This window comes from Prunus mume, linkage group LG5, assembly GCF_029339155.1.
Source record: "Prunus mume cultivar Tortuosa linkage group LG5, ASM2933915v1, whole genome shotgun sequence".
Taxonomy (NCBI): domain Eukaryota; kingdom Viridiplantae; phylum Streptophyta; class Magnoliopsida; order Rosales; family Rosaceae; genus Prunus; species Prunus mume.
The window spans coordinates 29,866,782-29,889,692 of NC_142702.1; the positions used below are offsets into that span (position 1 = coordinate 29,866,782).

General features: G+C 39.0%; 6 protein-coding genes, 1 long non-coding RNA gene and 3 other non-coding genes across 12 annotated transcripts; 4 read left to right on the forward strand and 6 right to left on the reverse strand.

Annotated features, from left to right (window-relative positions):
• Positions 1-1,547: 1,547 nt before the first annotated feature.
• On the reverse strand, positions 1,548-3,890 carry LOC103333589 (putative 6-phosphogluconolactonase 4, chloroplastic). Its single transcript, XM_008236455.2, has 3 exons — positions 3,325-3,890; positions 3,059-3,194; positions 1,548-2,389 (listed from the first exon to the last, which is right to left on the reverse strand). The coding sequence occupies exons 1-3, from the start codon at positions 3,687-3,689 to the stop codon at positions 1,925-1,927; spliced, it is 966 nt and encodes a 321-aa protein (XP_008234677.1). The 5' UTR covers positions 3,690-3,890; the 3' UTR covers positions 1,548-1,924.
• A 146-nt stretch (positions 3,891-4,036) lies between these two features.
• On the forward strand, positions 4,037-5,581 carry LOC103333587 (ubiquitin-ribosomal protein eL40 fusion protein). The gene is made up of 5 exons (XM_008236452.2): positions 4,037-4,176; positions 4,309-4,395; positions 4,828-4,930; positions 5,154-5,220; positions 5,316-5,581. Exons 1-5 carry the CDS (start codon positions 4,074-4,076, stop codon positions 5,340-5,342), a joined length of 387 nt encoding a protein of 128 aa, XP_008234674.1. The 5' UTR covers positions 4,037-4,073; the 3' UTR covers positions 5,343-5,581.
• Positions 5,582-5,631: 50 nt separating this feature from the next.
• On the reverse strand, positions 5,632-8,376 carry PLR1 (NAD(P)-linked oxidoreductase superfamily protein). Of its 3 annotated transcripts, none has more exons than XM_089051656.1 (9): positions 8,164-8,375; positions 7,820-8,048; positions 7,354-7,447; positions 7,073-7,196; positions 6,875-6,976; positions 6,567-6,718; positions 6,378-6,471; positions 6,053-6,234; positions 5,632-5,940 (listed from the first exon to the last, which is right to left on the reverse strand). In XM_089051656.1, the coding sequence occupies exons 1-9, from the start codon at positions 8,287-8,289 to the stop codon at positions 5,937-5,939; spliced, it is 1,107 nt and encodes a 368-aa protein (XP_088907782.1). In that variant the 5' UTR covers positions 8,290-8,375; the 3' UTR covers positions 5,632-5,936. The 3 variants fall into 3 exon arrangements, with proteins under 3 accessions (XP_088907782.1, XP_088907784.1, XP_088907783.1); XM_089051658.1 differs by having other exon boundaries at positions 7,820-8,055; positions 8,164-8,371; XM_089051657.1 differs by lacking the exon at positions 5,632-5,940 and having other exon boundaries at positions 6,049-6,234; positions 8,164-8,376.
• A 128-nt stretch (positions 8,377-8,504) lies between these two features.
• TRNAL-UAG (transfer RNA leucine (anticodon UAG)) lies at positions 8,505-8,584 on the reverse strand. Its single transcript has one exon. It is a non-coding gene; the product is annotated as a tRNA-Leu (tRNA).
• A 91-nt stretch (positions 8,585-8,675) lies between these two features.
• Positions 8,676-8,755, reverse strand: TRNAL-UAG (transfer RNA leucine (anticodon UAG)). The gene has a single exon. It is a non-coding gene; the product is annotated as a tRNA-Leu (tRNA).
• A 92-nt stretch (positions 8,756-8,847) lies between these two features.
• On the reverse strand, positions 8,848-8,927 carry TRNAL-UAG (transfer RNA leucine (anticodon UAG)). Its single transcript has one exon. It is a non-coding gene; the product is annotated as a tRNA-Leu (tRNA).
• A 403-nt stretch (positions 8,928-9,330) lies between these two features.
• Positions 9,331-10,734, reverse strand: LOC103333586 (homeobox-leucine zipper protein ATHB-12-like). The gene is made up of 2 exons (XM_008236451.3): positions 10,129-10,734; positions 9,331-10,029 (listed from the first exon to the last, which is right to left on the reverse strand). The coding sequence occupies exons 1-2, from the start codon at positions 10,492-10,494 to the stop codon at positions 9,736-9,738; spliced, it is 660 nt and encodes a 219-aa protein (XP_008234673.1). The 5' UTR covers positions 10,495-10,734; the 3' UTR covers positions 9,331-9,735.
• Positions 10,735-13,259: 2,525 nt separating this feature from the next.
• LOC103333584 (uncharacterized) lies at positions 13,260-15,485 on the forward strand. Its single transcript, XR_016127216.1, has 2 exons — positions 13,260-13,364; positions 13,509-15,485. It is a non-coding gene; the product is annotated as an uncharacterized LOC103333584 (long non-coding RNA).
• Positions 15,486-16,729: 1,244 nt separating this feature from the next.
• On the forward strand, positions 16,730-18,706 carry LOC148917538 (uncharacterized). The gene has a single exon (XM_089051604.1). It carries the CDS (start codon positions 17,367-17,369, stop codon positions 18,330-18,332), a length of 966 nt encoding a protein of 321 aa, XP_088907730.1. The 5' UTR covers positions 16,730-17,366; the 3' UTR covers positions 18,333-18,706.
• Positions 18,707-21,607: 2,901 nt separating this feature from the next.
• Positions 21,608-22,397, forward strand: LOC103333583 (SAUR-like auxin-responsive protein family). Its single transcript, XM_008236450.3, has one exon. The coding sequence runs from the start codon at positions 21,748-21,750 to the stop codon at positions 22,144-22,146; it is 399 nt and encodes a 132-aa protein (XP_008234672.3). The 5' UTR covers positions 21,608-21,747; the 3' UTR covers positions 22,147-22,397.
• The last annotated feature ends 514 nt before the right edge of the window (positions 22,398-22,911 follow it).

Sequence of the window (22,911 nt, forward strand, 5' to 3'; positions counted from 1 at the left end):
TTTTCTTTCTTTCTTTCTTCTTCCCACTTTTCTATTTTTTGGCATATTTTCTTCTCTCTCTCTCTCTCTCTCTCTCTTTTTACTGGAGTTATTTATTATTGGTTACTGTTATTTTGTTACAAAAAACATGCAAAATGATGAACTTTTCTGCAGGGCCCTTGTATGTTGCATGGCCTACACTTTACATTCTTTTTTATCACCTACCACAATCATGAAAGAGATTCCAGAGCATAATTTGGAGACCCCAAAGTGAGCCATAAGACAATGACAACACGCCTGTGGTCAGTGCTTGTCTCAATAAACTCCTGCCTGCTGAGATGAAAATGCAGTGACAGTGAGCCTTCCATCAATCTGCTATTCTTAAAGCATGTTAAAGAACCTGAAATCAAATATGATGGCCATTCCAAAAAAGTAATTGCTTTGGCATTCTTGGCAAAACTTAATTAGGATATTGATTGATATATTGTAATTCATTATCCATAATGGTTTGCACCATCATTCATTTTCCTCTCCACTACTAAGTCCAATTATGTGAGAGTGACTTTCATAATCGCTTTTAATTAACGTCACAACACTACACTTGGTAAACGGCATTAAAACACGCCTTTTAACTAAATACATGTGTACAGTGTATGTACTACGATCATGATGGCTTATACTTAATAGTGTTTCCTCTTAGTGGGTCTGGAGAATCAATGAGCTTGTCGCATTTGGTAGATCCCAGCGCCAAAGCCAAAGCCAAAGACAAGAATCAAGATTACTTATTTTAGACACCAGTTCTTCTCAGCCATACATGAAAATGAGGTTCATTTAGCCATTAACTTGAACATGAGTAAAAACATCTGCTTCTTCTTTGTAAAATATACTTTATCTTCTTGGGCCAATTGCATGGATTGCTTGAAAGAGAGGAGGAGGGCGAAATTTTTGAGGACTTGAACGCAAGTTTAGAAACCCAAGTCAGTTTTCCTTGGATGGAAATGGGAAAGATACAGAAGTTTACAGCCTCATCTTATGTCACCCATAGAACAATGCACTGGATTAAACTATACACATATTTAAACAAGTGGATGATGGTGTGCAAGGAGAGGGTGCTCTTGTGCTCCTTCCTTGTCATGTGCTCAAGTCAGGCATTGGTTTTATAATTTTATACATGTGCTTAAAAGAAGTAAGTAAAACCCACAAGCACTTTCATTGGCAAAAGCTCTTTTCTTTTTTAAGGGTGTGGTTCACGTTCTAAGTCTTGGAATGACCACTGGCGATCTCTAAATTGAGAATAAAAACGTCATGGGCCATTCCCAGTGCCCCTAAAATAACCCAAGTTACAAAGAAAATAGTAATTGAACCCAGAAAATAATGGTTTTAGAACAAAGCGAAGGAATCTGTAACCTGCATGTGCACGGAAAAGATCCACAAGAAAAAAGAAAGGTTGCACATCTTAGCACGTCAGTCCTAAAAAACAAGGTACCTGTAATGAAGACGATAGATATAGATACATTGAGTGCATTTGCAGATATTCCCAATATGGTTCTTCTAATCATAAAACAATGTAAACCAAACGCAAGGGATAACTTTATTCATGCTATAGACAAAGTGAACCAACCAAAGCACGGCACGGTCAGGATAATCTAATTAATCTGACTCGTGTAACCTGTGCCTTACAATGCAACCAACCACAAGATAGAGAGAGGGAGAGGAGGACAATAACATTGTATCCGGGGCTGAAAAATACATCAAACTACATCTTATTTCAGTTCTTATTACCACCACCGAGGACCATCGAAGTCACCAGTTCTAATTATTAGTAAGAAAAGCCAGCAGTGAATCACAGTGATTTCTGCCTAAGGCATAGAACACATTACCAAGTTCACACGCAAATACATAGTATGCAACTGCAACATCTCACAGAGCCAACGACATCCTCCTCCTATAGGTTTGAAGCTGCACTCTTGTCTAAAAACCAAGTTAACTCATCCTCAGCTGAAAGCAACTGAGCAGGCAAAGTTTCAGAATGCTGACTTTTTCCAAGTGCTGTGCAGACAGCACTAGCTTTTCCCTCACCGGTCACCACCATTGCATTATATGCAGCAGAGTTGATCACTGGAAAGGTGAAAGTAATCCTCTCTGGAGGTGGTTTTGGTGAGTCCTTAATGCAAGTGACCCATCTGTTCTTCTCGTTGACAAGAGGATGACCGGGGAATAGAGAAGCAAGATGTCCATCTGGGCCCATACCCAGAAGCATGAGATCAAACTTTGGAAACCCAGTAGTTTTTGAAGTGGCTATCACATTCCGCTGAACCAAATGTTTAAGACAGGTCTCATAATCATCTGCTGCTCCCTCGGCTGAAAGTGCATCATTAATGGCATAAACCTGGCCCGGGGGAATTGGTACCTACCAAAATACCAAAACATGGCAAGATTAAGTGGATGAATGATTAACATATGTCTCTCTAGGCCCTTGCAAGACTAAGTATGGCCACATGCTTACTTGAAGTTTGATACAAGACAGCTTACTGTTGAATTGAAAAGCATGAGACCACCTAATAATTAGTAGAGGAAACCTAAATAATAATATGCATGGATCATAGCCACACATCAAACATTTACTCCAGTCACCCTTAACCTCAAGTGTACGTTTCTTTCTTTTGCTCATAACCAGTCAGTCATTAGTTTCAATTTACTGGTGCACTCACATCACAATATTGTCACCTCTAATCCAACCAGTTTTTCGTAACATAGAATTATTTTCCTTTCAAAATAGAAAATACTAAGCCTCAAAGTATAATCTACAGAAATACATCAACATAAACACAAAATTATGCTGCCAATGCCATTGCTTTTCTTCATTATTGAAACCATAATTCCTATCCAACCCATAAACACAAAAGCAAGACCAAAAATTTCCAAATTTCACGCGAAGAAAAACAACCAGAGCAGTATCAAAATAAAATTCACGGCTTTTACATGGAACATAGCAAAAGCTAGTGTTTCTACACAACGATTCAGAAGAAAGCATAAAAATTCTAGATAAAGTGCGAACTGTACACGATATATAATTTACCTTACTGAGGAAACCATCAAGAGCAAGCTTGTAGTTACTGTCAACGTGATCCCTCTTCACCACTCTCTCATCCACCCAGAACACATGCCATTTCGACCAGTCCACCGAATCCTTATACGGTGCTTCCGCTAATTTCCTGTAAATCCAAACAAAATAACAAAATACCCACACACAAAAAAAAAAACATAAACAAAGCGTCACCAAAGAATAAATAAATAATAAAAAGACAGTAAATAAAATACAACTATAAAAATAAAGTTTGGGACCTGAGTGCGTCAATGAGAGAGCCGCCGGATAAAACGACGGTGAAAGCCCCTCTCTCTTTCACAAACTTAGCGGACAGATCTGCGGTGTACTTGGCCAAACGCACCGCCACTTCCTCCTCCGTCTCAAACTTCTCTATCTTCTTATTCTGACCCGCCATCCTAGCTGATGCTGATGCTGATGCTGATGCCGATGCAGAAATTGGGTTCTTGAAATTGGTGCGAACGGATTTAAACGAGAGAGCTTCGAATATCGGTGACACTCGGAGAGAGATCAACGGCGCGCGAGATGTACGCGACGATGAGAGATTCGTGCGGAGAGACGATGAGAGAGAAAGAGAGGTAGTTGCGCACGTGGAGGAGGCCATGCTCAGTGCGCACCCAATTTATTTTACCTACTGGTTATGAAAATGACCGATCGGACCCAAAAGTTGTCTTGCAATGATCACTTAGAGCAAGTTTGGTTCTAGCTCCATAGTGTGCTTTTAGTTTGGTCTTTGGTCTCAACGGTAACTGACTTGGGCGGTACACCCAAGGGACGCGCGTGGGTTTCTGTTAGGCTATTTGGGCTTCGGCCCACTTAATTTTTTTGTTAAATACGGCCCACTTCATTTTCATTTTAAAAAGCCCATTTTTGTTTTACTAACTCTCAAAACCCTAATATGCGCATTTCGTGTCGCATATAAACAAGAAAGCTTACGGGCAGAAGAGGTTTGTTGCCGTCGAGGGAGAGACAGAGAGAGTCGGAGAAGATGCAGATCTTCGTGAAAACCCTAACCGGGAAGACTATCACCCTTGAGGTGGAGTCCAGTGACACCATCGACAACGTCAAGGCCAAGATCCAGGACAAGGAAGGTAAACCATTCCCGTTCTCTAATCTCTCTCTACATTTTGCAATCATCAATTGCATGCTCAAATTCGAAGTAGTACGATTGAACGGTGATGATTTTTAATGGCTAATTTGTTTCTTATTATTTATTTTTTTAGGTATTCCACCGGACCAGCAGAGGCTCATTTTTGCCGGGAAGCAGCTCGAGGATGGCCGAACTCTCGCCGACTACAATATCCAGAAAGGTTAACTTCTTATTTCCCCCTGTTTGGTTGCTCAGAAACTCTAGGAAAATGTTATCTGGATTGATACCATTTCATTCCTTTATTGATATCGTTAGGGTATGCGATTAGCGCTAAGACTTAGTATAATTGTGAAGTGTTCAAGTTGTTTTTAAAATGTGAATGAGTTTTTGAATTATGTTTCCCGTCACTATGGGGATTATGCTTGGCTGATAGTACAGATAGATGAGAAATGATTTTGATAATTACAAATTCAGCATTTTCGTAGTCAATTTATTCCGACTTTGGTCAAAGGTCTCAAAGCAGGGTGTGGACCCAGTGATGACCCACTTTATTTGTGTTGCAGGCGGTTTTGTGGTGTTAATACTTGAGCATTTATGCGTTCTGTTTATTTGTAGGTTGTCTGAAATTTTATGTTGCTTTAATATTTTTCAGAATCAACTTTGCATTTGGTTCTGAGGCTCCGTGGTGGGATTATTGAGCCGTCTCTCATGGCATTGGCTAGGAAATACAACCAAGATAAGATGATATGCCGCAAGTGAGTTTCCACCTTTATGTTACTTGTAAAATGTTTGATTAAGCTCTACACGGTTTTCTTTTGTTTGTCAAGTTCCTTTGAAGTCATCTGGTTGTTTTATGAATTCAAGCCTACTGAAAATGTTTTTCTTTTAACTAGGTTTACTTCAGTTTCCTCATTAAATTCCTTGCTTTTTCCACACACGGAACTTCTTTGACATTATTGTATGAATGCTTATGAACAGGTGTTATGCACGCTTGCACCCTCGTGCTGTCAACTGCAGGAAAAAGAAGTGTGGACACAGCAACCAGGTATTTTATATAGGAGAATGATCCTGTTACTTTTCTCAATACCTTATTTTTTGTAGTTTTGTTTTTTATTTGTGTTATTTTCTGTATGAATGCAGTTGAGGCCAAAGAAGAAGGTCAAGTAGACTGTGGATTGTGCCAGCAGTATATCGTGTTTTGTTAGGTCATTTAGGTTATTGGCTGTTTCTTTTGAAACTCTATTAGCCTCAGACAGTTTTCTGTTAGAAAATTTAGAAACATCAATATGTTCGAACTTAACTTGTTTTGGGATTTCTAGTTTCCTATGTTTTATTTCGCCATGGTTTGAACCTCTTTGAAGAATGGCATTCATTAAGTTTGAGCCTTTCCATATTGCATACTTTTATTTTTGTGTGTTTGTGACATGAATGATGAAATTTGTACTTCCAGAATCCATATATAATTTGGATATGACCGTGATTACTGCGAATGATAATAAGAACGTACATTCTAGCACACAAGACAAGGCTAAGTTAGGGATATACTCTTTCCAATATGACCAGTTGCGATTATTTGTTGAGTAATGTTCGTTTTCCCAGCTTCTTTACACCAAAAGCAAATAAGTAGCCTCTTTCCTGCATACTTTCCCCACTTATTCTTCACATTCTGATCTTGTTAAGGGCACTTTCAATTTCATTTCTCCCGTGTATTCCATGTTTTAAGTTTCAACACAAAAACTCGCCAAAGCTTCTTGTCCAAATTCATCTGTTCAAGGAGAAGAAAAAGAAGGCAGACGCAATAGTGTTAAATATGATCTAGTGATTAGCATCATTCTGTTTTCCCTGCTCCAAGAAACAAACATAACAATCGGATTCACCTTGTTTGGAAAATGTTTTGGATCATCTTTTGAGGTGACTCCCGTGCCGCATATTCTAACTGGAGCAACTCTTGGGAACTCAGGCGCCAACCCAAAGCGCCCAAATTTTCTTCTGCTTGTTTCACTGTCTTCACTCCAGGTATGGGAATGGTCCCTTTGCAAATGCACCAATTTATAGCAACCTACAAAGACAACAGTTTTTATTCATACTTAAATCATTAGGCCCAAAGCCTGTCTAGCTATACACGGCCGTATAATCGTGTAAATTATGTTAGTGCCATAAGTAGGACGCATGCCAATATGTAATAATGAAAACTGAATTTACTTGTGGTATGGTTTTGCTCCTTTTTTGTGCAATTTCTTCAAGTGAGCTCAATAAAGGGTCCAGTCCTGGAAGAATTTGCCTGAATAGGAAGGCCCTGCAGAAACACCAATTAATCTGTAAACAATGTCTACTGGTCTCACACTCTGTCTACCTACCATATGGAAAAGGGTAAATGAAGAAACCACGTACCGAGGGCCACGCGGAAGATTAGAGGGTGTATATTTCCCAGTAAGCATTCCAAGTCCTAAAGGACTATAAGCAATCAGCCGGATACCAAGAGAATCACATATATTCTTGATCTCCAGCTGATCTTCTCCCACGCTTAACAAAGAAAATTGCACCTAGAATCGGCTAAATATAAGATCAAGAGTTTCAGCGCACGGCATGTGCAATAGTTTTACTACTAAAAGCAGTGCTGGCTCCACTTGAGCGCCATTTTTTCACAGTGAAATAGAACCTGATTAGTTTCATATCATCAACAAACAAGGGCACACTACCTGAGCTGTACATAAGGGGACTCCCCGGGTTTTGAGGTAATCGTAGATCTTTACAAGCTGCTTCGGTCCATAGTTGCTGACCCCAACAGCTCGAACTAAACCCTACATGGTACCATCTCTATGAGTTGATCATTTTGTGCTCAATCTTGAAGCCACAAGGAATTTTACATCATTTTATACTGTGTGTCTTGAGCTTACCTTGTCATGCATTGCAACCAACCCATCCCAAAGAGCTTTTTCTTGCAAAGGAGCATAATTTGCAGTTGACCAATGTAATTGTCCTATTCCAATTTGTTCAATCTGCATACGATCTATCGAGGCACTGGAAAAGCAATATTTGTTCATAGCCTGTTATTATAAATAGCTGAAGGTAGCTAGTGAGCTGTTTGGATTAACAAATTAATTAAAAGCGGGGAAGGTGCAACAGAATTCTAGTAAAGTTGGGGAAGCAGAAGAGAAGCGCAAGGAGAAAAGCATACTTGCAAGCATTCAAAAACTGCCCCGGTGTTAGGCGCCAAGGATAGGCTGCAAACTTGGTAGCAATTACAATGTCCTTCTGCAGCCTCTTTTGCCCTGAAATAGAGAGTTATTTAACAGCTTAGACACGCACAAGTTCATCATCAAATTAACAAAATATTATCATATTATCTCTGCATCAAACACGAAGATTACCGATTATATTAAGTGGGTTTACGCATGAATCGAATTCCGTCTTGTAATTGTAGAGAAATTGGACTCAGTATCAATCAACCACAGGACATATTGTGCAGCATTTTAAAAACAAGTGATGGGGGCAATGCAGCAAAACTCAACCAGTTTTGTTCTTATATCTTAATAGCTTTACGAATTAAACCACCTTCCTTGTAGACATTTTATCATTCACCATCTATCCACATATGGGTTATACGAGAAAAATAAAGTCAAAACTTGAAAAGAAAATCAGACCTTGATACTCTCGGATGAACTTTCCAAGTAGTTTTTCACTCTTTCCATTCAACCTGCCGGTGCCATAGGAGTCCGCAGTGTCAAAAAGGTTGATGCCATTGTCCACAGCCAGATTGAAAGTCTGTTGAAGCTCATTGTCCATTGATTCCTGGTACCCCCAGAGAAGTTGGTTGCCCCATGCCCAAGTGCCAAACCCCATTGGAGACACACTCAGCGGACCCACCTTCACCTGCTCACTATATATAAGTTATAACTGATGACGCTGAAACATGTTTTATTATGCATACATTTGTACATGACAATATAGTGCAGAATGAGCGAAGTGAGAGAGAGATTGTTGTTACCTTTTCCCATGGCCAGAAGGGAGGGAGCTTGAGGAGCTTGGAGGGTGAAAAAGGGAGGTAAGTCTCACTTGAAGAGTTGATTGAAGAGCTGAAATAGGCCGTAGCTTTTAAGGTTAAGTAAGCCATTGATCCCCTGTCTATCTTCTTTCTTGCTCAATTGTGTCACTTTGGGAAGACAGTTGAGGAAGAAGAGTGTGCCATGTCAGTGAGTATGTGGTCAGGAATTGGGATATTGAATTAGTGATGGGCTGCAAGTGGGTTGAACAATATAATGGGCCTGCATAGCAAAGCCCAAAATAAACATGGGGCAATAGAATTTTAAAAAAATTGTTTAATTGTTTTGACAGCTGTGGGATTTGAACCCACGCCCTTTCGGACCAGAGCCTAAATCTGGCGCCTTAGACCACTCGGCCAAACTGTCCTGTTGGTTAAGTGTTCGCCTGTTGTGAATAAAGTTTTAGCGAAAATAAGATGTGGACCAACAAAATAAAAAAGAAAATAATTAATCCTGTTGACAGCTGTGGGATTTGAACCCACGCCCTTTCGGACCAGAGCCTAAATCTGGCGCCTTAGACCACTCGGCCAAACTGTCCTGTTGCTTAAGATTTCGCCTGCTGTCTATATAGTTTTGAGGAAAAGAAGATGTGGACCAACAAAATAAAAAAGAAAAATAATTAATCCTGTTGACAGCTGTGGGATTTGAACCCACGCCCTTTCGGACCAGAGCCTAAATCTGGCGCCTTAGACCACTCGGCCAAACTGTCCGATGGTTGTAAGTTTGCCTACTAGTGATTTATAAATGAAAATTGTGATATTTTATTGTCTCAGGCTGTCAGCTTCTGTCTCCTTGTTATGTTGGGCTTCTGTGCAGTGCAGCATAGATATGAAACACATGATAAAATATTGGCCTTGTTGCTTGAGTGTGGCTGAAAAACTCGTTTTGCTTTCAAGTTATGGTAGTTACCCTTATTAACATCTGGAGCCAAATTGAAGGATTTGTTTAATATTTTTCATTGTGAATGAAATCCCATACAATACAAAAAGGATAGACCCACTAATAAAATCCTTCAATCGATGCATATCTCTAGTTCTAACTTGTATTAATTTTCTAGTGGTGGCCTGATATCAATTTCAAGCCACAGTTCAAAACATGGTGAGAAGAACAGATTAGTTTGTGTGGAAAGAATTTCAACTGCTTTACTGTTTCATGCAATAATGCATCACACTCTTGATCAATTTGATGCTTGATGTCATATTTCAACAAGCTCATGGTCCTGCTGCAAGTGCAACACACACAAACACATACATCCATGCATGGAAAAGGACAAGGCTTAAACTTGCTTCTTCTCAAGTTCTCCAAACAAGAACAACTGTATGTTGTCATGTTCTTTAATTGCTCTCAAGGCCTGTCTGTCTTGAGTTATGTCTCTATCTTTCTGGCCAAATCAGTAGAAGATGTTAATTGGCCTTACTCAATAGCTTTGCTGAGTCCATCCATATATATACCTCACTCATGCTCAATACATCAGAGGAAAAATCTTCAAAAAGTAATTTACAATTTACATCCAATCTTCAAGTCCAGAAATTTAACCAGTGTGAACTAGTAAAACGCGACTGATCAAACAGGATGCTTGGATCAAATCTATGCCAATCTTGAGGTGACAAAGAGGAGGCATCCACATGAGCCATGCTCAGAAGCTCATGTATTTCGTCTCCATGGCACCCAACATCATTGCTTGTATTGTTCTTGTGTGACTGTATCACTCCTCTCGGCGCCAATTCCTCCTGTAGTCTCGAACCATCAGCCATGATGTTTCCTTCCAACCCTTGACTAGGTTTTCCCACAAGTTCATTTAGCTTCTCCATCTGTTCAAAAGCAAACAACATGTTTAACTTGACTGCCTAGGTAGCTACAAGTTTGGAATGCATTTTCAGACTGTTATTACAAGTTAAAAGTAAAAGTACCTGCATAAGCAAGGACTGCTTCTCCTCCTTTAAAGATTCAAAACGTGATGCTAAGTTGTCATAATCAGCCCTGAGTGTTCTGAAGTCTTGCTCTATTTGCTTCGACTTCCATCTAGCTCTTCTGTTCTGAAACCATATGGCAACCTGGCGAGGCTGCAGCCCAAGCTCTCTTGCAACCTGCACCTTCCTCCTTGGCTCGAGCTTTGAGTCCGCTTCAAATATGGACTCTAACAACCTGATTTGCTCATCGGTAAACCTCCTCTGGTTTTTGCTCTTGGCTTTTTTCCTCTTGGCAGTAGCCTGCGGCTCTAGGCTAGTGGTCACAGAACCAAAGTTTTGTGCTTCGGAGCACTCTGTCTTCTCCATATATTATCTTGGTTCTGTGTGTTGCTGTGATAAATAATAATGGAGGGAAGAATAAGATATTGCTAATTGTAGATGAAGGTGCTTTTAGAATCTTGGCAATAATGGTAGCTTGTAGAATATGTAGTTAAGAAGATTGAAGAAAGTGTCTTCTCAGCCACGCGGTTGCTTTCTGGTAATTGGAAGTGTTGATTGATGGATTATCCTCACCAATGGTGTTAGCAAACGTAAGCCACTCTCCATTTCATGCCTTGTGGACCTCTCTTATCTTCTTTCTTTCCCATCTCTACAACGAAGACAAAGACTTGCATACAATTTGGCTTGTGTGCTTCTCTCCTGGGTGGATAATAATAAAAGTACATACAATACAAATAGTGTTTGAAAAGAAGAAACTTGAACCTGATGATGAGCTAGCCGCTGGTTAGCTTAGGTGTCAGATTTCCTTTTTGACAATTCATGCTACTTTATTGACTCCTGAGTTGAGTGTAACGTTTAATTTCCAAATTTTAGTACTTGTAAAGTAATCATACTATCTGTATTAAAACCAAAAATAATACGTACCATGTATTATACAACAAATTTGTCATCGTATGTAGAATTGATGGTCGCACTTTTGTCATGATATATAGGTTTTACTTTAATTTATATGAACAACAAACCATCATGACTACTTACGCAGCAGATGAGGATCAATTTGCGTCGCCTAATATCGACAAACGAAATGCTCAATTGTCAAGTTAAATCAAAGGAAAAAGGCATTGGCTCTTTTTTCATTTCAAGCCAATCATACAAGTGGGCCTTTGCACAAAGTGACCTCACTCTCCAGTTTGGTTTCTAGTGTTATATATATATTTTTATTTATTGCAATTTGTTCTCTCGTGTTTAGCTTGATCCAGTACAAGTTGATGGGTCCATTTTCAGGTCCAATCTTTTTCAGGGCTTGTTCACTATTGTTGTCATTTACTTGACTGATTTTATGCAGTTTCATTCATGGTTGGTGTGCTGTGCTGTCATCTAAAACCCTATTCTGACGTGCTCTCTGCTCATTCATTCATGAATCGAACTGTGAGTGCCTGCCTGCCTGGCTTGTGGGATTAGGCCACGCTTGCACGCCACGGTACCCCTTTAATTTGAAATCAAAGTGTGTGTGAGTTCATGCATGAATTTGGTTCCAAATTTCCAAATAAAACAAGTAAGCAGTATTGGCCGAACTAGCGGTTCATTCATTCATGTCGTCTGAGTATTGAACATGTTCGGACAAGAAGTTTGTTGTCCAGGATACTTGGCTTGGCTGGCTGCATTTCGTTTCGTGTGAGTGAGGCCTGAGAGGATAAGCATAATAAAGACTAAAGCGTTCTCTCCTACCCAAACTCTGCCTGTGAAAACGACCCAATACTTTGTCTTAAACGACCATGATTACCCATATTTTCTTCTTTTCGTTCGTGTAAGTCTCTGATGTGGTGTGTGTAGATAACCTTACCAAATTCATGCTGGTCTTGGCTTGGTGTATAGGTGCTTTACAATGACACGTTTTGGAAAACGATTCGTGCCAAATGTCTGCCTCTGCTGACGACAACTAGCAGGCAAAATTTTGGTGCCTAAAAATCTGGAGTGACTTGTGTGGTTGTCCAATCATTAGGAACAAGGGATTAAATCGCTGTCGTTGTTGTATCGTTTCAAGTTTCAACATCACCAATTCACTCTTCCTTGGTTGACATTTAAGTTTTTGATTCATTACGTTGTCCCTTAAGCTCAAAATATCTCTACAGTCACTTGTTGTGTGCTTCTCTAATCCATTTTTATATTCTTTGATTATTATTATTATTATTGTTATATCTTCAAATTCCGATCTGACAAAAGAAAATTGCTGAAAGGCAAACACTAAACAGAGGGAGACTTGCAATTTAGCAAAACCCAGAAAGAGCAAAGATATGCTGGTGCTATCCTAATGGATCAAAGAAGAATAAATGAGCCCATTTGGGTACAATAAGACCAACCCACTATCATTTCAACCTTATTTGTTTTTTGGTCAAATTTTCGGCCGAATATTATAAATTGGCCTCTGATGCTTTTGGTGAGTTAGCCCAACTAGAGAGAAGACTAAAGAGACATATTTTATTTTATTTTATTTTTTTCGGATAGATAGACTTGTTTCCGTTTGGCATTGATTCTTTGGAGTGATAAGTTATTTTTAAAAAAAAAAAAATTGGGAAGTCCAGCCTGCTTGGTAACCTATGAGAAAATCGCTTATTGTTAAAAACTATTGTGGGAGACAGTAATAAGGGAAAACAACTAATGAGCTACTTTCATTTTTTGATTATACGTCAATCAGATTTAAGAAGGCGTTGGATTTTAATGAATTTTACAAACTATTTTCTCTCACAGCAAATTTAACAGCGATTATTTTCATAGCACATTAATGCGAAACTAACCCTTAAAAGAATTAGAATGCTATATGATTCAATAACATACTTGGCCACTATATGTAAGTCATGACTACCTACAATGATTTCACAATCTAACATATCCACTAAAATATACCATGCACTGCCCTACACTACTAATTCTCTTTCTTTATTATCTTTAATAAGATAATATATAACTGAGGAAATCAAAGATGATAGTCATAAATAATAAGGATCCAGATCCAACGGTAGACGTTGACTCTGTTGTTAAATTAATCAGATATTAATAATAGGGTCAGTGAGTGTCAAGTGTGCGCCTATATAAACATTAGTGTGAGCGACAAAAGCAAGCAGCACACCCTATAAGCCTACAGCTGGTTCCAGAAACCAACACGATCGACTAGTACCGGACCCATGCACCGTCTCTCTCTCGATGCAGCCCTTCTTTTTTCTTTTCTTTCCCGTAAAGTAAGTAAACCAAATGATTATATATTTATTTATATATGACGTACCACATAAACCCCAATATAATTTATAGTTAACCTATTTCATTCCATACAAGAAATATGCTTTATTTACCCTTTGCCTCTTTGGTTTGGATTAACACAACAGATGAAGAACAACCCTGGACAAGAGCCGAGTTGCAGATTGATGAGATGATGATGATGATGATGATGAAGAATTGGAGTTTATGTAAAGGAAGCATGTCCTTTTGAGGGGAATGTTGTCTGGCACGAGGCCACCAACCTTGGGTCCTTCCAAATTTAAATCCATACTGATCTTTGATCAGAATCTACGTACTACGTAGAGACGCTCAGGAACTATGTGTATGTTAGTGTCCTCGGACCAGGCTTCATTCCCCTCAATTCACTGCTTCCATCTAATTTGCCAAAACAGCAGTGTTCTTGATTAATTTCGCCAATATTGGTATTCCGATCTACTGCGTGTGGCGGATCCATCGATCTCCAGGTGGGTTTGACTAATCCCAAAACTGTTTCTAATTTGAGATGTTGATCAACTAGCAGATTGGTGTAATGAGGAGGGATTGTATATGTATAGGGTCTGGAAAAGGAAAAACATTAATCATTTGCTTTTGACTTAATGTTTTCACTATAAATTTCATGTTTTCCACATCTGGATGTGAATTTCTGTCTGTCTTTTACTTTTTGGTTCATCATTGGATAGAGTTTTCTCTTGACAACCCTAGGGTTTCCAATCTGTCTGATATTGTCTTTGGTGTTAGCTATCTAGGGTTAAACCTCCTTGCTCTTTTTTGTTTATTTCTTTATTTATAAATAATAGATCTCATGATTACTTTTCGTTTTCTTCTCAAACCTCCCTAGGGTTTGTTAAGAGCAAACAAATTTTGGGCTTTCATCTCTCGGATAATATCGATCCATTCTAAAACATTAAACTAATTGCTTCGCTAAGATTAATTAGATAGATAATTTAGCTTGTTTGTTAATTAAATAATGATTTAAGCAGATTATACTTGGTGGTAGTGGTAGTGGTAGTGGTAGTGGGGGTGGGGTGGAGTTGCAGAGCTGTATCACAGTACGAGTATGATATTGATCTCCATCCCCTTTCAGCAGCTTTACTAATGTATTGATGTCAATATATTATTTGTTTAACTCCAACGTTTTGAGACTTTTATTGGAAAAGACTTGGATGGAGTTGCCGTAAAGATATATCCACACTCGCAATGCGGACATATATTCTGTCGATTCTTTTTTATTGTGATACCGTTTCCTTTTGTAAAAGAGGGGCATCATCTTTCTTTCATGTCTTTTCGAAATCTTTCTTTTCGTTTCAGTTTTTTTCTTGACAATGCCATCTCTATCCTCTACTACATATATACTTATCTATGTTATATATGTGTGCATATGTGCGTGTGTGTGTGTTCATGTGTCTGTAATATATGGAGGGGAGGGGTTTGGCATGAGCTTATATTGCCTCCAATTCTGGGAATGCCTGTTTTTGCATTTTTAATTTCCACGTCCACATTTACTTATTGGGAGTTGGAATATGGCTTTGCCTTGGATAGTTTGCATATTGTGTTCATGCATATTCTCATTTTGTCATATATATATATACTACTTAGTACTGTTTAATGGCAGGGAGGGCCACGCGATTAGTAAAATAAACATTCGGTACATTTTATACATTATATATTATATGGTGAGAGTAGTGGGTTGCAGGTGTGCGAGACAAAGGAAAGAAGAAAAAAAGAAGAAGACGACTTTTATTTTCATTAGGTGGAACAGAAAGCGATCACTCTGGAAATGTTATGCAGGTTTTATATATTGCCACCTGCAGTGAAGACGATGAAGCATCATGCCTCAACACTTTAGGACTCGCTTGCTTATTTATGGGGAGAAGAACCTCTTATGTACTTCTTCGTAGAGAAATATGATTCTGCATAGAAGCGTTTTTTGTCCCATCTAAAATCACTCCCAATTCATTCCGCCAAATATATAAAAGAATTTTTAATTTTTACAAAGCCAAATGTACAAGATTACCAGAAATTAACAATTGAACTTATTTTGGGATCAGCAAAAGCAATTTCATTCCTGCTTTCATTTGTGTAAAGGTAAATTGCTAAGTTGTTTTTTAAGGATGGCTGCAACGTTGCACACCACACCAACCGACCAAATGCAGGTTTAGTTGCTTTGCTCTCCATTACGTGTGAGTATGCAATACAATAATAAATGTAGTGACCATTTCACGACAAGAGTTGCCAACCATTGGTGTTTGGTTTCGATTATATTAGGCTAGGGATAGGGAATAGGAAATTGGGCATCTGGATGGGGATGGGGATCGGGATTGAGAAAATCAATTTTTTTAACTCACATAAATTAGTAGGTAGTTTATTAATTTTGTTAATCCATCCCAAAATGTATGTTTTGCCACTTTGAGGAAGGTTAATGAATTTAAAATGTATTTGTAATAAGCATCTTGACAACTTGATTATAATATCACTCTTTAAATGGAGAGAAACTCTCATGTAACAGGAATATCACCTTTTTTTTTTTTTTGGTCAATAACACAATGAAACGTAAGATAATTTTTTTACGTATCGTTGTGTTATTAGCTGAAAATAGCAAATTAATGATATCCCGTTATGGATAAAAAAGTTTGCTCAAAATAGTCGATAACCTACATTATACCCATTGAAATGTAAATGTACAACAACATCAGCTGCTAGCTGTACGTTATTACATATGCATATAAATCTTATTAAGTTATTAGGCATGAGCTCATAATCAACTGTCTTTTTTCACTGCAGATTTGGAGATCACAAAAGAAGAAGAAAAAAATAATCATGGCAGCAAAAATAAACAAAAATCCTAGAATATCTAGTGTGGGGTGTCGAATCCTATGATAATACCTAAATTTATGCTTGTTGTTATTTTCTTAAAATAAATAATATATCATACAGCCAGTTGATATATGATATGGCCGGCCCTTCAATTATAAAATTATATAAAAATGAAGTTGATTTAGATTTATTTATTAGTGTGATGAAGCAGATCATTGGGTAAAACACTCACATGGAATGGAATATTTGTTTTAATTAACCATGGCCAGTAAATTGAGAAATTGACTGCTTGAGCATGCATGCAAAATACACTTAATATATAGACATATTAATAGAAGAGAATCACGTCAACACAAGACTAGTCTATATACACACAGCTCATCATTTACCAAAATAAAACAAACACAACTCATTAATTTACACAAGGTGCAAATTAAATCCCTAATTTCTAAATTTTAACCGTAAAAGCCCGAAATGGAAGGAGCCATCTCATTACACCACATTTCTCCTCTCTTCTCTCTCTCTCTCTCTCTCTCTCTCTCTCTCGTCTCGGTCTTTCTATCTAAAGTACTAAACCCCAAATCATCGCTCTTCCTTTTGTTGCAGCTGTCCAACCAGCCTGTTTCCCGCCGGTAGGGAATAGGGGAGAGAAAATAAGTCTCTACCCTTCTCTCCCCAACTCCTTTTCCGACGTACCCCGCCCTCCATCCAATGCCCTCCTCCTCCTCCTCCAACATTCACAATAACTCAAATCATCATTTCAATACTACTATTTCCATTCCATGCATAATCTCCGGTCCCACCACTTTCCGCCGCCTTTCTCACCTCCACGGCCGCCAGCAATATTGCCGCCCTTACTTTTGTACAACCTCAGTATTCATCATATCTTCCTCCGCTCCTCTTTTACCATAGCCGTGGTTAGGTAGCAATATTTTAATATCGATATACAAAGAATATCCCTACAATCTCATCCTTCGATACATTCGATATCGATATAAACACACAAAAGGAGGACGTACCTACAAACCAAATATATTGCCGATCATCAGAGAGAGATCGACATAGTTCTTTGATTAATTAATTAATTAATTTTTTTTATTAAAAAAAATTAGTTAATTAATTAATCAAAAAGAATCGCTCTCGCTCTCTCGATGTTCTTCATTCCCAGAATACCATTCCTAGACTCCGCCTTAGACCTTGCCACCTTGCTCTTCATCTCCGCCCTCATCATCCTCTCCCTCCTCTCCCTTTGCTTCATCTTCCACCTCTGCTTCAAGTCCCGCACCGCCCTCCATCTCCAACACTTCAACTCCCTCTGGACCGTCCGATTCCTCCTCGTCCTCTTCGTCATCTTCTGGTCCCTCAATGAGCTCCTCCGTATCAACACCCTCCGCAGCAACTACCTCTACCCTTTCTTCTCCACCCTCGCCCCCTTCGAGGAGCCCCACCTCTGCAAAATCCATGTGGCTCTCTCCCTGGGGTTTTTCGAGCCCGCCTTCTTGGTCACCCTCCTCTTCCTCGTCGACGTCTCCATCGAGAAAAAGACCCCCAATGCCTTCTGGGCCATCGCCTTCGTCCTCGCCACCTGTCTCCCCATGGCTCTGGTCCAAGTTATCTTCTTGTTCTTCAACCCCTTTCAGAAGCTCCGCCTCCCCGTGCCCGACTTTTTTGTGCGGAGCTATGTCGTCAGCAAGAGCGAGTTGGGGATCAGCATGGTGTCCTGCGCGTACCCTTTGTTGAACATCATCATGTTCGGTTCGTTTGGGGCTGCGTACTCGCTCTGGTTTTTGTTTTCGTGCTGGAAGGTTTTGTCTTTGGTGATCAACAAAGGGCTGAGGACGCGCATTTACACCCTGGCAGCCACGGTACTGGTGCCGTTGCCGCTGCAGATCATTTTCATGGGGCTGAGCAATTTTTGGAAGCCGGACCACCCGGCCTTCGCCGCAGTCTCCTTCGTTGCGTTTCTCGCCACGCTCACATGCGCCGCCGTGGGGGAGGGCATTTTGGTCATTAAACCCATCGGTGATTCCTTGGCGGCCGGAGGAGATGCTTGCCGCTGGAATAGGGAGAAAAAACCGGCGGAGGTCGCGGATAATGGAGATAAGTGTGCCGTCTGATTAAGGGAACTAATGATTTATGATTGGATATTCCTCAACGTACGGTTACGATCGACGAAGAAGAAGATGGTGTTCTAGTTAGAATTATGAGGGCCTTTCGGTCACTTGTCACGCTGCAATGATTTTTTTTTCTTCCCTTTTTTCGGGTAAGTACACAACATGGAAGCAATTGCAAGGGAGGAAAATGTGAAGCTAGTGCGTATGTTTGATGTTTTCCTTTCTTCACCTCTAGATTTTATATAGATTTTTTCTTATCATTCTTCTTTTTTGGCTAAATTACTGCAAACTGTGATGATTTATCCTTCAAGTTTTCATGCTTGTTCTTATTCCAATGTTTTATTTTATATATATTATATGGATGTTAGATTGGCACTCCGGCAGCGTAGCAGTTTTTGTGTCATGGTTATATGGGTGGAATGATCTGAAAACAATTGATGCTGTTGTTGTTGCTGTTGTTGTTTATAATGAGATTGAATTACTGGAGTTACTAAATTAACTAAATGGATTGTTTGAAATTCATGCAAATCATCTTTAACTTTCTTTGAATTTCTTTTCTTTTCTTTTCTTTTCTTGGTCAAGGAAGTCCTTATTATATAAGAAAATTGAAATCAGTCTTTTGCAATGAATCCGAGAGTATTTAAAGTTTGTTTGGTAACTATTTCGTTTTTAGTTCTCAGTTTTGTGTTAGAGATAGAGGGAGAATATGTGGGAGAAATTAGGGATATATGGTAGAACGGTGGAGATATAATAATAATAATAGTGGCAGGAATGTGAAAGAAATGTTTATGAAATTATACACACACAGAATTAAAACTCAAAATCAAAACCGAAAGGTTTCTTTGTAATGAACCCTAATTTACTTGCATGTTCTCTTTGTGTTCTCATAATATTTTATTTTCCATATCATGAATTCCAGTTCAAGCCCATTGAAATACTCTTCTTTAGCTGGGCCTGGTGATGCTTTTTACTCCAGTGGCCTCAGATTGGACTTCTCCAAATCCATATGGGGTGGTGTCTTTGTGCTATCCAGCCCAACAATTCAAAATCTACTTGATCTTCAATGTCCAGCCATATTTTTGTACCATGGACCATCTTACATGTTTCATGATTCATGAACATAATAAAGCAAAAAAACATATATAATATATTTGGTCTGAAAACCCAAATTGGTTGGCTGTTATAATCAAAGGTAGATGGCACTAAATTATGAAAAATACTCATTGGCAGACAAGGAAACAAATAAACTTTTCTTATTAATATATAATAAAAAATTATGATAATTACCCCAAAACCAATCTTATTACCTGTCATTTTCAAAAATCCCGATCAGACAATTTCCTTTTTCTGAAAAACTAGTTACATTTTGAAAACGTTGCCGTATTCTTGGAAGGACACTGTGTATCTAAGAAGTTGGAGAGAGAGGCAGGCTGCCAAGCAAACAAAAGAAGAAAGCAGAGAGAGAAAAAGCAAAAGGTCTACTCAATTCTGTTTCCATAGATGCTCGACCGACACAATCAACTTTCCTTCCTTTCGTGAGTCTTTTGACCTAAAATAAATAAACAAACAAAAGAAGAAAGGAACCACAGCTAGCTAACCATTCCCATTTTGTGGGTCATTATTCAACGGCTACATCTCGAAAGTTCTTCTTACAAGTTAGAATCCCATGCATCAACCTACTATTCAAAACTGACGTAATAATCTCGCCATCTTGATCGCACGGTTTAGGATTGCCCCTTCACCAAACTTGTGCATCAATCAATCGCATGCTTTTCTTAGTTGTGATTCAACTAAATTTTCCAAATAACAAGGGCCAAGATATTAGGAGCACATGCATCTTTCTGGGCAACGTCACACTCTACAAAATCATCGCAATACCTTCCTTCACAGCAATTTTGCGGTAACACTGGCACAGAAACCGCTCCTAGATTGAGGGCTGGGCCTGGGCCCCATGTGGGGGTACTAGTAGCACTTGAAAAACTTTGGGTAGATTTGTTTTTTTCCTTTTCCACTCCTCTATCTCTATGCTATGAATGTGTGTTTTTATTTTAATTTTAACAAAGCTATATTTTAACTATTTTAATGCACGGGAAGGTGATTTAAGTAGCGTGGACGCATCGACTTAGTCATTTGCATTTTCATAATTGTATTAGGGGTACGATAAACAAATAAATAATAGTGTTTTGTTACAACAAATAAAGGATAATTTCCAAACAACAAATATACAAGCAAGCAAAGTATGTTGACAAATTAAAAATTAATAATAAGAAGCTGACGTGACGCTCCCTGTCCCTGATGTAAACAATGGAGAATTGTGACATGTTGGAGGCATGTGAGACGCTCACGTGACACCTCATTGTCGTCGGTCCCATGTAGCCGAAAAGGACCCCGCAAATTTGCTTCGCCAGAGAAGCGTTTGCTACTCGTCATCCACGTGGCTTAGCTGCTTCGCAAGATTGAATTCTTTGATTTTGTCTGGTGATGCTTTTCTATGCTCAGTTGAAATTCTTCCATTTCCGGGTTATTTCTTACTGTATATTATTATTTATCAATAGATTCAATACTATAAATATAAAATGACGTTTGATATGATGAGATTATTTAGAATCCAGCTTTGGTTTTATTTCCCAAAATATCCCTAATAAAGGTTATGTCTGTTAACGTATTAATTAATATTGCAGTATAAGTATTAACAGTAGTAAGTACGAAATACGCGTGAGATGATAAAGTCTTTTAGCCTTTTAGCAGGCGTAGGAATTCTAGTTTTGGAAACCAAAAACAAAAAAGTCAAATTAAGTCCCCATATTTGTAACGTCTTGTAAGTTTTTCCAGCTGTGAAAAACTCCGAGTGAACTTCGCAAACCATGTATATATATATATATATATCTTGGACGGCGATGATCTCTCTCTCTCTCTCTCTCTCTCTCTCTCTCTCTCTCATAAATTCATAAGTCGGAACCCACAGCCCAATTAGACGTGACTCTTTTTTCATTTTTCGTCTCTGGAAGAGGCTAGGTGAGAAGGAACCTTTGTGTATAAGATAAGCAAACCCTAGAAACATCGTCACCCACATACAACCTCCACGCCTTTAAGCCGTATATAAATAGCAAGCTCGCCCTCTCCAAAAACCTCTCACTTTATCTTTTTCTATTGTTCATCATCTCATATATGTGGGTTGTTGAATCTAATATTCATCTATCATGAGCAATATTCCAAGATCTCTAACCGACTCCGCCCTCACCCTCTTCAATCTTGCAATCTCTGCTTCTGATCCTTGGCCTTTTTCTTTCGTCTTCTTATAACCCATCAAGACAATTCACTTGTCTTAGTTTTTCTCTTTGTTTTTTCCACTAGACTCTACTAGCTGCTAGGGTATTTTCGATTTCTGGGTACGTAATCAATATTCTTGTGATCGGAAATGGGGTTTAGCGGCGACAGGGACAACAAACACCACCACCTCAATTTTCACCTTCACTTTCCCCACCTTCTTCATCACCATGTCAAGAACAACAAGGAGCCCAAAGACATTCCAAAGGGCTGTTTGGCGGTCATGGTGGGCCAGGGCGAGGAGCCACAGAGGTTTGTGATCCCTGTGATCTACATCAACCACCCACTCTTCATGCAGCTGTTGAAGGAAGCCGAGGAAGAGTATGGCTTTGATCAGAAAGGTCCAATCACCATTCCTTGTCACGTGGAGGAGTTCCGCACCGTTCAAGGCATGATCGATAGGGAGACTTCAGTCCACTGCCGTCACCACCATAATCAGCAGCAGCACCACCACCACCAACATCATCATGTCTTGTGTTTTAGGGTTTGATTTCATTGTTGTTGGGCAGTTATGTAAATATACAATCCATCTATTAATTTCCTTGGATTGATTGTTTGTTTGTGAGGACGCCTCGGGTTCTTTTCTATTTCGTTGGGACTTCATAGTCGTATTTGGTTGTGAGTTTACGATGATCCTGGGAAAGAGATCAATGGATCATATTAATGTGTATGATTTGGGATATATTCGTTTTGGTGCCTCAATAAAGATGAAAATCACGTTTTGGGTGCCTTTGATTTGTACATGTTCTTTTTCTTTCTTGTTGTTGATAGGTCAAATGCGTAAAACTAAGAAGCTGGTTGTTGGAGATAAGAAAGAGGGCTAAGGCTTAGCTCCTCACAGCCATCGACCAGATGTTGTTGTATTGTATCTGCGGTGGTGGTGTTTAATTTACCAATATTTTGTTTTTTGGTCCCCCAAGTCGTTCACATTTGCGTTTTCGCCGCAAAACCCATTAACTTAGGGGATAATTAACTATAACACTTAAACTGGTATTATGCTTGATTGACGGGTTATTCTTATCTAATTGAATACGTAAACTGAAATTTACGTTTTATAATACATTGACTTCCTATGGATTATGGATATAGATAAAATGGCAAGGCATAAAGTAATACATATTTGACTCAATCATTTGCTTTGCCTTCGTTTCGTACAGATTAGTTTGTTTCGACTTCCCACCGCTGCCCATGTGCACAAATGTGAATTACTCCATTTGGGGCATGTGAACATGCTCTTCTTTCAAAGGAACCTATC